Below are 14,124 nucleotides of genomic sequence, written 5' to 3'. Positions count from 1 at the left end.
AGCCATTAAATTGCGAAACTAGAAGAAAGTTGCATAAGCAAGCCTTCAGTGTTGCTCTCGGAAAAAGAGATACAATTCCTTGGTGTATTGCTGCAACTATTGCAGTGTATTTTTTGGTCATGCCTTAGACACGTGTGCGGTTCTTCAGTATGCATCACTGAATGTTCCTTTTTGGCCCTTTTGTTTCCGCTCATTTGGGATACATTTATCGGTTTGTGCAAAAATAAATAAAGATTGAAAGTAGCACTGTCTCTGTGTGTCTGTTTCTTTTTCTATGTCCTCGTTGAATCATACTTACACATTCCACATTTCAAGGTGTTAAGAATTGCAATAAATCATGCAAAAGTACGGTACTTTTTTATTTGCACAAATTACTAATTAGGTTGTAAAGCAAAGCTACGCATTCAAATTCCATAAATGCAAAGCTTCTACTTTATTCGATGGTCACTTCACATTCGATGGTCACTTGCACCTCTCAATTCAGATGGCGGTAAATGTTGTGGGTTGCATTGAACTATGTGAACATCATCTGTGATGTGTAAACAAGTGCCACTACTCAAGTGCTTCCTCCCCAAACTTACTTCATGCCGTCACTATTGTTTTTCGTCCTTTCCTTCTCCACATCTAAGCTCAGTGAGAGACTCCCTGCTACATATACTGCTTCAGACCCCAACACCAAAACAAGAAATGGCAAAGCTATATTCACATGCTTTCACATTCACGTTTCACAGATATCACATTTCACATTTCATTCACATTCACAGCCTGAATAACAGAAATGCAATAGCATTATCAGAATCATCTCATCCATGCCCTTGATTGCTCTGCCTCCAGGATAAGTCCGCCTTACAAACCACATTAAAATTCTTGCGAGAGCATATATTGACTACACTATCTCTGCGATCCGCCCAGCTTACAATTACAGTAAGCCTCGACATAATGAAGTTGTTAAAAATCGGCACGTTACTTCGTTGCATCAAAATCTCATTATATTGAAATTCTACCTTTTATGCAAATAAGTACAGTTGCCAACAGATTTTTCTTACACGGAAGGAGCCGTAAAATTTACCAAATTATCAGGCAATAGAAAAAAAAAACAGATTTCAATGAGAAACTATTATTTTGTTAAATTTGAGTTGGTGACCCAAAATACGGTTTCATATCAACTATGTTTTTACATTGGCAGTACGAATTTTAAGCAAAGCCTGCAAAGCTTTCATGTCCACTCTGTCCTGGCGCGTGATGATGTTGCCCGCAGTGGGAGGATGCTATCAATACTATCATGAAGGGAACAGGCAGAAGAGAGCAAATGCTTTGTCTGCCTCTTGCTTCAAAGCATGTCCAAAGCTCGAGATTATGCGACCTCCAGCACTAAATTCATGGGAACACCACGCACATGAAGACACGCACATCTCGGCATGCCCAGCCTTTGCATCTGCCACTAATTATCTCCCAAGATTTATGCATGTGAGCCGTGCTGAAAACCCGGGCTAGCGGTGAAGACACATACTCAACCTTGGTCCACGCAGCCTTTCTCAAACAAAAGCCCACGCAGCCTTCCGTTCGAGGGAGCCCCACTTCCAGTAGGAAGTCAAGGCAACACACAAAAATGCTTTTACATAGCACGTACTGCCCACAGTGTTGCTGATTATGGCATGAGACTGGTAAATAATTCAATGCAGAACGCTCAAAACCACCACTACAAGTCTGCTGCACAGCAAAAAAGGAAGAGAAAGAAAGAAAGTTGAGGTTTTCAATGTAAATGTGCTGCAGTCCCTTGACAACGGTATGAAAGGCATGGAAGAAATGTTGCTTGCATGCGCTATTTGAAACAAAGGGGGAGAGTGTCTACAGTGGCAGGGAAGCTTCTCAACTAGCAGCATGGCAATGCAACATTCAATTTCTCCCATCTCCTCTACTAATGCACCAATTTTAAATATTCCTAGGGTAATACATTCCCCTTAGTCTATATAGTAACCACAATTTCGATGGGGCCTGGTGAGGGGCACTTTTTAAAAGGGTCCTGAAGTTAATATTGTGCACACCACCTTTATTCCATCTCTGCTTACTATAGGACTTGATGCTTCGGCAGCAATGAAGGCACCGAGATCAAAAAATATTTTAATTTGCTTCAATATCAATTTCCATGCTGACTGCAGGATTCAACGCAAACCATTTGTGCAAAGAATGTGAGGAAGAAGGCACTTAACAAATATGACTTATGCTGTTCGTTTTGATCGGTTCGGCATGAAAATCATAGTGGACATGCCAATGCTGTCCATGCAGTCAGGACTGTTAAACAAAAGCACGCTTTACATTTTTTTTTAGAGCTATAAAGAGGTCTCAGCTAAGTGAAATATAAATTAAAGGCATTTACAACTGACACTTTGTATGCTGTCTAATGGTTCACACAATGTGCGACATTAAAATAGTATCACAAGGGCCCCTTTAAAAAGAACAAGAATGACTTGATAGGTACTGTTAGAGAGCTGTTTGCAAGATAAACCAACTTCATCATCATCATCATCAGCCTAGTTACGCCCACTGCAGGGCAAAGGCCTCTCCCATACTTCACCAACAACCCCGGTCATGTACTAATTGTGGCCATGTCGTCCCTGCAAACATCTTAATCTCATCCGCCCACCTAACCTTCTGCTGTCCCCTGCTACGCTTCCCTTCCGTTGGAATCCAGTCCGTAACCCTTAATGACCATCGGTTATCTTCCCTCCTCATTACATGTCCTGCCCATGCCCATTTCTTTTTCTTGATTTCAACTAAGAGGGTGGCCAAGTATAGGCCACCCTGGTGCAGTACTTGGCCACAACCTCCTATATGAACACACCAATCATACCCCGGCCCTCAGTCCCCAGCAGCTGCGAAGCAACTGACCATGGCAGCGGTCAGACCTGCGACACAGCAGAGGGTGCTAAGAATCCCTGGCTCCGGACAGGCCGCCATGGGAATATGAACCTGGCAAAGTTTAACGCTAGAACGTTATCTAGTGAGGCAAGTCTAGCAGTGCTATTGGAGGAATTAGAGGGCAGCAAATGGGATATAATAGAGCTCAGTGAAGTTAGGAGGCCAAAAGAAGCATATACAGCACTAAAAAGCGGGCATGTCCTGTGCTACCGGGGCTTAGTGGAGAGACGAGAACTAGGAGTCGGATTCCTGATTAATAAGAATATAGCTGGTAACATACAGGAATTCTATAGCATTAACGAGAGGGTGGCAGGTCTTGTTGTGAAACTTAATAAGAGGTACAAAATGAAGGTTATACAGGTCTACGCCCCTACATCCAGTCATGATGACCAGGAAGTCGAAAGCTTCTATGAAGATGTGGAATCGGCGATGGGTAGAGTGAAAACAAAATACACTATACTAATGGGCGACTTTAATGCCAAGGTATGCAAGAAGCAGGCTGGAGACAAGGCAGTGGGGGAATATGGCATAGGCACTAGGAATAGCACGGGAGAGTTATTAGTAGAGTTTGCGGAACAGAATAATATGCGAATAATGAATACCTTCTTCCGCAAGCAGGATAGCCGAAAGTGGACGTGGAGGAGCCCGAATGGCGAGACTAGAAATGAGATAGACTTCATACTCTGCGCTAACCCTGGCATCATACAAGATGTGGACGTGCTCGGCAAGGTGCGCTGCAGTGACCACAGGATGATAAGAACTCGAATTAGCCTAAACCTGAGGAGGGAACGGAGGGAACTGGTACATAAGAAGCCGATCAATGAGTCAGCGGTAAGGGAGAAAATAGAGGAATTCCAGATCAAGCTACAGAACAGGTATTCGGCTTTAACTCGGGAAGAGGACCTTAGTGTTGAAGCAATGAACGACAATCTTGTGGGCATCATTAAGGAGTGTGCAATGGAAGTCGGTGGTAACTCCGTTAGGCAGGATACCAGTAAACTATCGCAGGAGACGAAAAATCTGATCAAGAAACGCCAATGTATGAAAGCCTCTAACCCTACAGCTAGAATAGAACTGGCAGAACTTTCGAAGTTAATCAACAAGCGTAAAACAGCTGACATAAGGAAGTACAATACGGATAGAATTGAACATGCTCTCAGGAATGGAGGAAGCCTAAAAGCAGTGAAGAAGAAACTAGGAATTGGCAAGAATCAGATGTATGCGTTAAGAGACAAAGCCGGCAATATCATTACTAATATGGATGAGATAGTTCAAGTGGCTGAGGAGCTCTATAGAGATTTATACGGTACCAGTGGCACCCATGACGATAATGGAAGAGAAAATAGTCTAGAGGAATTCGAAATCCCACAGGTAACGCCAGAAGAAGTAAAGAAAGCCTTGGGAGATATGCAAAGGGGGAAGCTAGCTGGGGAGGATCAGGTAAAAGCAGATTTGTCAAAGGATGGTGGACAGATTGTTCTAGAGAAACTGGCCACCCAATACACAAAATGCCTCATGACCTCGAGCGTACCGGAATCTTGGAAGAACACTAACATAATCCTAATCCATAAGAAAGGGGACACCAAAGACTTGAAAAATTATAGACCGATCAGCTTACTGTCTGTTGCCTACAAAGTATATACTAAGGTAATCGCAAATAGAATCAGGAACACCTTAGATTCTGTCAACCAAAGGACCAGGCAGGATTTTGTAAAGGCTACTCAACAATAGACCACATTCACACTATCGATGAGGTGATAGAGAAATGTGCGGAATATAACCAACCCTTATATATAGCTTTCATTGATTACGAAAAAGCGTTTGATTCTGTCAAAACCTCAGCAGTCATGGAGGCATTACGGAACCAAGGTGTAGACGAGCCGCATGTAAATATTCTAAAAGATATCTATAGTGGCTCCACAGCCACCATAGTCCTCCATAAAGAAAGCAACAAAATCCCAATAAAGAAAGGCATCAGGCAGGGAGATACGATCTCTCCAATGCTATTCACAGCGTGTTTACAGGAGGTATTTAGAGACCTGGATTGGGAAGAATTGGGGATAAAAGTTAATGGAGAATACCTTAGTAACTTGTGATTCGCTGATGATATTGCCTTGCTTAGTAACTCGGGGGACCAATTGCAATGCATGCTCACTGACCTGGAGCGGCAAAGCAGAAGAGTGGGTCTAAAAATTAATCTGCAGAAAACTAAAGTAATGTTTAACAGTCTCGGAAGACAACAGCAATTTACAATAGGTAGCGAGGCACTGGAAGTGGTAAGGGAATACATCTACTTAGGGCAGATAGTGACGGCGGATCCGGATCATGAGACGGAAACAATCAGAAGAATAAAAATGGGCTGGGGTGCGTTTGACAGGCATTCTCAGATCATGAACAGCTGGTTGCCATTATTCCTCAAGAGAAAAATGTATAATAGCTGTGTCTTACCAGTACTCACCTACGGGGCAGAAACCTGGAGGCTTACGAAAAGGGTTCTACTCAAATTGAGGACGACGCAACGAGCTATGGAAAGAATAATGATAGGTGTAATGTTAAGGGATAAGAAAAGAGCAGATTGGGTGAGGGAACATACGCGAGTTAATGACATCTTAGTTAAACTACCAAGATTCTTATTTCTTGTATCTGGAACTATTAGTGCAGACAATGTTTTCAAAATGTCTACTTCATTTATGGACGAGCAATTAACTAGACAAAAATGGACACCGTCAAGGCCATGATGTCACAGAGAGCTGGTATGGGAGCTTCATGGTGGCATTGGGAAGTCTTTCACTTTTGCATCTTCTATGGTTTACAAGGCTTCCTTTCATGATATGAGTGACCTCTTCACTATTGCAGAAGTGTAATTTACTATTACAGCTTAACATTCCTCTCTGATGTTAAAGAATGGACACTGTAAAAACAGAGCCACAGAGTTGAGGCAGTTTTATTTGTTACACATCTATCTTGCTAACCGCATTTTTTTAAAACCTTCTGTCTGGCATCGGATTATTTTGTGGACACTCTCGTTCTCTTGTTCCAGGAGAAGTTATCACCATAGTTCTTTCGTGGTGGCCTCTTTGGTGCAGGCTCATCAACATAGTAGTCCCAACCTGTGAAAAAACACTCAATTTAATGTTGCCAGTGTCATTATATTAATAAAACAAGTCATTATACCACTGGGAATGATGAAAGACACTTACCATTCTTCTCACAAAATGCCATGGCAGCCTCCTTGGTTGTAAAATCCAAGTTCATGTTGGACAAGGGATCACCCCTGCAGCCAAAGATTTAAAAAAGAACGATAATATTTAGCACTCCCCTGAGATAAATGTGTTCTATGGAAACAAGCCCTTTTAAAAAAACCATTGTAGTGTACCCAAAAATGTGTACCCATTCAGTAAATAGTGTACCCATTGTACCCAAAAATAGTCAAATTTGAGAGAAATTTTATATAAGCAGCTTATTTAAAGCTCTGACTCAGTAAATGCATATTCAGATATTCAGATATGAAAAACAGTGCGTAAAAATTTGGTTGGTTTGTGAAAAACCCAGTGCAAAAAAAAAAAATACATTAAACCTGAACTGCTGGTTGAGTTAAACCAGGGTCCTTAGATACCTTTTTACCGTCACATGTGAGCTGCATACCTTGCCAACAGTGACACTACCGGTTCAGCGGCAAGCACTCAGCAAGTGGCGCAGCAGCTGACCAGTCTGTTAGTGTGACTTTTGTAGCGGCTTCAAGCGCTTTTTCTGCCTTTTCGCATGTGCAGAGAAGCTCGAATGGTCCTACTGAGCTTGAAGAACATTGCCAAGGACCTGTTGTGTGCAACAGTGTCATTCTGGCTTAGGAAGGATGAATTAAATGAGCTGCCAACCTTCGTGAAATCATCTGTTTAGAGAAAGCATCACACAGGCAACGTGATTGCCGCAGCACCTGTCCTTGTGTGCATACCAAGTGTCCCAGCTTACGTTAGCCAGGCTTATGGAAAAAAAAAAAGGTAAGAAGGAGGAAAGGAAAAACATGGTGCAAGATACGATTATAAAACTTACATGGTCTTTTGATCAGTAGGCCATGTTTCCTTTTTTTTACTTTTTTTTTTAAACAGCTGAGATAATGTTAGATGGGTCTCCCTCTATTTATTAGTGCTTAAAGTTAGTTGAAAGATGCTTCTGAAGTTCGTGGAGACATAAAAATGTATGAAGGGGAAGCAGTAGCACTGCTAGAGCAAAGAAAGTTGCTGTAGTAGCTTACATTCGTTGTATTCTGCATAATCCTAGAAGAATAGCGGGAAAGTTGGGTGTGGATGTGTTTCTTTTTTTTCCCTCCCACGAGCGTCTACAGAAGGTATGCAAACAGGTTCATCCAGAGAATAAGACAAACGCATGTTCTACTCAACATCGCATGTAACCTGCATTCATAAAGTTGTCTATGCCATTCCAGTTTTGTGCAAAAGAATGTGTGTTGGGCAGATTGGTAGATGTACCAATCAGAGATTAAAGGAGCATCAATATAACATCAATGGAGTAATCTCGGGCCATTTGGGTATACATTGCCAAAATTGTAGCCGTGCTCCCATGTTTGAAAACATTTCTATTTTGTATAAGAATCATAGTAGGATGACAAGGGAAATTGTGGAAGCCATTAAATTGCGAAACTAGAAGAAAGTTGCATAAGCAAGCCTTCAGTGTTGCTCTCGGAAAAAGAGATACAATTCCTTGGTGTATTGCTGCAACTATTGCAGTGTATTTTTTGGTCATGCCTTAGACACGTGTGCGGTTCTTCAGTATGCATCACTGAATGTTCCTTTTTGGCCCTTTTGTTTCCGCTCATTTGGGATACATTTATCGGTTTGTGCAAAAATAAATAAAGATTGAAAGTAGCACTGTCTCTGTGTGTCTGTTTCTTTTTCTATGTCCTCGTTGAATCATACTTACACATTCCACATTTCAAGGTGTTAAGAATTGCAATAAATCATGCAAAAGTACGGTACTTTTTTATTTGCACAAATTACTAATTAGGTTGTAAAGCAAAGCTACGCATTCAAATTCCATAAATGCAAAGCTTCTACTTTATTCGATGGTCACTTCACATTCGATGGTCACTTGCACCTCTCAATTCAGATGGCGGTAAATGTTGTGGGTTGCATTGAACTATGTGAACATCATCTGTGATGTGTAAACAAGTGCCACTACTCAAGTGCTTCCTCCCCAAACTTACTTCATGCCGTCACTATTGTTTTTCGTCCTTTCCTTCTCCACATCTAAGCTCAGTGAGAGACTCCCTGCTACATATACTGCTTCAGACCCCAACACCAAAACAAGAAATGGCAAAGCTATATTCACATGCTTTCACATTCACGTTTCACAGATATCACATTTCACATTTCATTCACATTCACAGCCTGAATAACAGAAATGCAATAGCATTATCAGAATCATCTCATCCATGCCCTTGATTGCTCTGCCTCCAGGATAAGTCCGCCTTACAAACCACATTAAAATTCTTGCGAGAGCATATATTGACTACACTATCTCTGCGATCCGCCCAGCTTACAATTACAGTAAGCCTCGACATAATGAAGTTGTTAAAAATCGGCACGTTACTTCGTTGCATCAAAATCTCATTATATTGAAATTCTACCTTTTATGCAAATAAGTACAGTTGCCAACAGATTTTTCTTACACGGAAGGAGCCGTAAAATTTACCAAATTATCAGGCAATAGAAAAAAAAAACAGATTTCAATGAGAAACTATTATTTTGTTAAATTTGAGTTGGTGACCCAAAATACGGTTTCATATCAACTATGTTTTTACATTGGCAGTACGAATTTTAAGCAAAGCCTGCAAAGCTTTCATGTCCACTCTGTCCTGGCGCGTGATGATGTTGCCCGCAGTGGGAGGATGCTATCAATACTATCATGAAGGGAACAGGCAGAAGAGAGCAAATGCTTTGTCTGCCTCTTGCTTCAAAGCATGTCCAAAGCTCGAGATTATGCGACCTCCAGCACTAAATTCATGGGAACACCACGCACATGAAGACACGCACATCTCGGCATGCCCAGCCTTTGCATCTGCCACTAATTATCTCCCAAGATTTATGCATGTGAGCCGTGCTGAAAACCCGGGCTAGCGGTGAAGACACATACTCAACCTTGGTCCACGCAGCCTTTCTCAAACAAAAGCCCACGCAGCCTTCCGTTCGAGGGAGCCCCACTTCCAGTAGGAAGTCAAGGCAACACACAAAAATGCTTTTACATAGCACGTACTGCCCACAGTGTTGCTGATTATGGCATGAGACTGGTAAATAATTCAATGCAGAACGCTCAAAACCACCACTACAAGTCTGCTGCACAGCAAAAAAGGAAGAGAAAGAAAGAAAGTTGAGGTTTTCAATGTAAATGTGCTGCAGTCCCTTGACAACGGTATGAAAGGCATGGAAGAAATGTTGCTTGCATGCGCTATTTGAAACAAAGGGGGAGAGTGTCTACAGTGGCAGGGAAGCTTCTCAACTAGCAGCATGGCAATGCAACATTCAATTTCTCCCATCTCCTCTACTAATGCACCAATTTTAAATATTCCTAGGGTAATACATTCCCCTTAGTCTATATAGTAACCACAATTTCGATGGGGCCTGGTGAGGGGCACTTTTTAAAAGGGTCCTGAAGTTAATATTGTGCACACCACCTTTATTCCATCTCTGCTTACTATAGGACTTGATGCTTCGGCAGCAATGAAGGCACCGAGATCAAAAAATATTTTAATTTGCTTCAATATCAATTTCCATGCTGACTGCAGGATTCAACGCAAACCATTTGTGCAAAGAATGTGAGGAAGAAGGCACTTAACAAATATGACTTATGCTGTTCGTTTTGATCGGTTCGGCATGAAAATCATAGTGGACATGCCAATGCTGTCCATGCAGTCAGGACTGTTAAACAAAAGCACGCTTTACATTTTTTTTTAGAGCTATAAAGAGGTCTCAGCTAAGTGAAATATAAATTAAAGGCATTTACAACTGACACTTTGTATGCTGTCTAATGGTTCACACAATGTGCGACATTAAAATAGTATCACAAGGGCCCCTTTAAAAAGAACAAGAATGACTTGATAGGTACTGTTAGAGAGCTGTTTGCAAGATAAACCAACTTCATCATCATCATCATCAGCCTAGTTACGCCCACTGCAGGGCAAAGGCCTCTCCCATACTTCACCAACAACCCCGGTCATGTACTAATTGTGGCCATGTCGTCCCTGCAAACATCTTAATCTCATCCGCCCACCTAACCTTCTGCTGTCCCCTGCTACGCTTCCCTTCCGTTGGAATCCAGTCCGTAACCCTTAATGACCATCGGTTATCTTCCCTCCTCATTACATGTCCTGCCCATGCCCATTTCTTTTTCTTGATTTCAACTAAGAGGGTGGCCAAGTATAGGCCACCCTGGTGCAGTACTTGGCCACAACCTCCTATATGAACACACCAATCATACCCCGGCCCTCAGTCCCCAGCAGCTGCGAAGCAACTGACCATGGCAGCGGTCAGACCTGCGACACAGCAGAGGGTGCTAAGAATCCCTGGCTCCGGACAGGCCGCCATGGGAATATGAACCTGGCAAAGTTTAACGCTAGAACGTTATCTAGTGAGGCAAGTCTAGCAGTGCTATTGGAGGAATTAGAGGGCAGCAAATGGGATATAATAGAGCTCAGTGAAGTTAGGAGGCCAAAAGAAGCATATACAGCACTAAAAAGCGGGCATGTCCTGTGCTACCGGGGCTTAGTGGAGAGACGAGAACTAGGAGTCGGATTCCTGATTAATAAGAATATAGCTGGTAACATACAGGAATTCTATAGCATTAACGAGAGGGTGGCAGGTCTTGTTGTGAAACTTAATAAGAGGTACAAAATGAAGGTTATACAGGTCTACGCCCCTACATCCAGTCATGATGACCAGGAAGTCGAAAGCTTCTATGAAGATGTGGAATCGGCGATGGGTAGAGTGAAAACAAAATACACTATACTAATGGGCGACTTTAATGCCAAGGTATGCAAGAAGCAGGCTGGAGACAAGGCAGTGGGGGAATATGGCATAGGCACTAGGAATAGCACGGGAGAGTTATTAGTAGAGTTTGCGGAACAGAATAATATGCGAATAATGAATACCTTCTTCCGCAAGCAGGATAGCCGAAAGTGGACGTGGAGGAGCCCGAATGGCGAGACTAGAAATGAGATAGACTTCATACTCTGCGCTAACCCTGGCATCATACAAGATGTGGACGTGCTCGGCAAGGTGCGCTGCAGTGACCACAGGATGATAAGAACTCGAATTAGCCTAAACCTGAGGAGGGAACGGAGGGAACTGGTACATAAGAAGCCGATCAATGAGTCAGCGGTAAGGGAGAAAATAGAGGAATTCCAGATCAAGCTACAGAACAGGTATTCGGCTTTAACTCGGGAAGAGGACCTTAGTGTTGAAGCAATGAACGACAATCTTGTGGGCATCATTAAGGAGTGTGCAATGGAAGTCGGTGGTAACTCCGTTAGGCAGGATACCAGTAAACTATCGCAGGAGACGAAAAATCTGATCAAGAAACGCCAATGTATGAAAGCCTCTAACCCTACAGCTAGAATAGAACTGGCAGAACTTTCGAAGTTAATCAACAAGCGTAAAACAGCTGACATAAGGAAGTACAATACGGATAGAATTGAACATGCTCTCAGGAATGGAGGAAGCCTAAAAGCAGTGAAGAAGAAACTAGGAATTGGCAAGAATCAGATGTATGCGTTAAGAGACAAAGCCGGCAATATCATTACTAATATGGATGAGATAGTTCAAGTGGCTGAGGAGCTCTATAGAGATTTATACGGTACCAGTGGCACCCATGACGATAATGGAAGAGAAAATAGTCTAGAGGAATTCGAAATCCCACAGGTAACGCCAGAAGAAGTAAAGAAAGCCTTGGGAGATATGCAAAGGGGGAAGCTAGCTGGGGAGGATCAGGTAAAAGCAGATTTGTCAAAGGATGGTGGACAGATTGTTCTAGAGAAACTGGCCACCCAATACACAAAATGCCTCATGACCTCGAGCGTACCGGAATCTTGGAAGAACACTAACATAATCCTAATCCATAAGAAAGGGGACACCAAAGACTTGAAAAATTATAGACCGATCAGCTTACTGTCTGTTGCCTACAAAGTATATACTAAGGTAATCGCAAATAGAATCAGGAACACCTTAGATTCTGTCAACCAAAGGACCAGGCAGGATTTTGTAAAGGCTACTCAACAATAGACCACATTCACACTATCGATGAGGTGATAGAGAAATGTGCGGAATATAACCAACCCTTATATATAGCTTTCATTGATTACGAAAAAGCGTTTGATTCTGTCAAAACCTCAGCAGTCATGGAGGCATTACGGAACCAAGGTGTAGACGAGCCGCATGTAAATATTCTAAAAGATATCTATAGTGGCTCCACAGCCACCATAGTCCTCCATAAAGAAAGCAACAAAATCCCAATAAAGAAAGGCATCAGGCAGGGAGATACGATCTCTCCAATGCTATTCACAGCGTGTTTACAGGAGGTATTTAGAGACCTGGATTGGGAAGAATTGGGGATAAAAGTTAATGGAGAATACCTTAGTAACTTGTGATTCGCTGATGATATTGCCTTGCTTAGTAACTCGGGGGACCAATTGCAATGCATGCTCACTGACCTGGAGCGGCAAAGCAGAAGAGTGGGTCTAAAAATTAATCTGCAGAAAACTAAAGTAATGTTTAACAGTCTCGGAAGACAACAGCAATTTACAATAGGTAGCGAGGCACTGGAAGTGGTAAGGGAATACATCTACTTAGGGCAGATAGTGACGGCGGATCCGGATCATGAGACGGAAACAATCAGAAGAATAAAAATGGGCTGGGGTGCGTTTGACAGGCATTCTCAGATCATGAACAGCTGGTTGCCATTATTCCTCAAGAGAAAAATGTATAATAGCTGTGTCTTACCAGTACTCACCTACGGGGCAGAAACCTGGAGGCTTACGAAAAGGGTTCTACTCAAATTGAGGACGACGCAACGAGCTATGGAAAGAATAATGATAGGTGTAATGTTAAGGGATAAGAAAAGAGCAGATTGGGTGAGGGAACATACGCGAGTTAATGACATCTTAGTTAAACTACCAAGATTCTTATTTCTTGTATCTGGAACTATTAGTGCAGACAATGTTTTCAAAATGTCTACTTCATTTATGGACGAGCAATTAACTAGACAAAAATGGACACCGTCAAGGCCATGATGTCACAGAGAGCTGGTATGGGAGCTTCATGGTGGCATTGGGAAGTCTTTCACTTTTGCATCTTCTATGGTTTACAAGGCTTCCTTTCATGATATGAGTGACCTCTTCACTATTGCAGAAGTGTAATTTACTATTACAGCTTAACATTCCTCTCTGATGTTAAAGAATGGACACTGTAAAAACAGAGCCACAGAGTTGAGGCAGTTTTATTTGTTACACATCTATCTTGCTAACCGCATTTTTTTAAAACCTTCTGTCTGGCATCGGATTATTTTGTGGACACTCTCGTTCTCTTGTTCCAGGAGAAGTTATCACCATAGTTCTTTCGTGGTGGCCTCTTTGGTGCAGGCTCATCAACATAGTAGTCCCAACCTGTGAAAAAACACTCAATTTAATGTTGCCAGTGTCATTATATTAATAAAACAAGTCATTATACCACTGGGAATGATGAAAGACACTTACCATTCTTCTCACAAAATGCCATGGCAGCCTCCTTGGTTGTAAAATCCAAGTTCATGTTGGACAAGGGATCACCCCTGCAGCCAAAGATTTAAAAAAGAACGATAATATTTAGCACTCCCCTGAGATAAATGTGTTCTATGGAAACAAGCCCTTTTAAAAAAACCATTGTAGTGTACCCAAAAATGTGTACCCATTCAGTAAATAGTGTACCCATTGTACCCAAAAATAGTCAAATTTGAGAGAAATTTTATATAAGCAGCTTATTTAAAGCTCTGACTCAGTAAATGCATATTCAGATATTCAGATATGAAAAACAGTGCGTAAAAATTTGGTTGGTTTGTGAAAAACCCAGTGCAAAAAAAAAAAATACATTAAACCTGAACTGCTGGTTGAGTTAAACCAGGGTCCTTAGATACCTTTTTACCGTCACATGTGAGCTGCATACCTTG

At 42.0% G+C, this 14,124-nt stretch overlaps 1 protein-coding gene and 1 long non-coding RNA gene across 2 annotated transcripts in view; both read right to left on the bottom strand.

Moving 5' to 3' along the window:
- Positions 1–5,845: 5,845 nt before the first annotated feature.
- On the bottom strand, positions 5,846–11,142 carry LOC139057367 (uncharacterized). Its single transcript, XR_011512723.1, has 2 exons — positions 6,120–11,142; positions 5,846–6,029 (listed from the first exon to the last, which is right to left on the bottom strand). It is a non-coding gene; the product is annotated as an uncharacterized lncRNA (long non-coding RNA).
- A 2,259-nt stretch (positions 11,143–13,401) lies between these two features.
- Positions 13,402–14,124, bottom strand: part of ND-18 (NADH:ubiquinone oxidoreductase subunit 18) — a 29,554-nt gene continuing 28,831 nt past the window's right edge. Inside the window, exons 4-5 of the mRNA XM_070528947.1 lie at positions 13,676–13,749; positions 13,402–13,585 (exon numbers count right to left, since the gene is read on the bottom strand). Of these exons, the coding sequence (XP_070385048.1) occupies positions 13,482–13,585; positions 13,676–13,749 (178 nt within the window). The 3' untranslated portion in view covers positions 13,402–13,481. The remainder of the gene's footprint in view (positions 13,586–13,675; positions 13,750–14,124) is intronic.

This window comes from Dermacentor albipictus, chromosome 1 (genome assembly GCF_038994185.2).
Source record: "Dermacentor albipictus isolate Rhodes 1998 colony chromosome 1, USDA_Dalb.pri_finalv2, whole genome shotgun sequence".
In the NCBI taxonomy this organism is placed as follows: Eukaryota; Metazoa; Arthropoda; class Arachnida; order Ixodida; family Ixodidae; genus Dermacentor; species Dermacentor albipictus.
Note: the sequence above shows the minus strand (reverse complement) of the source record. Positions and strands in the feature narration are given on the sequence as shown.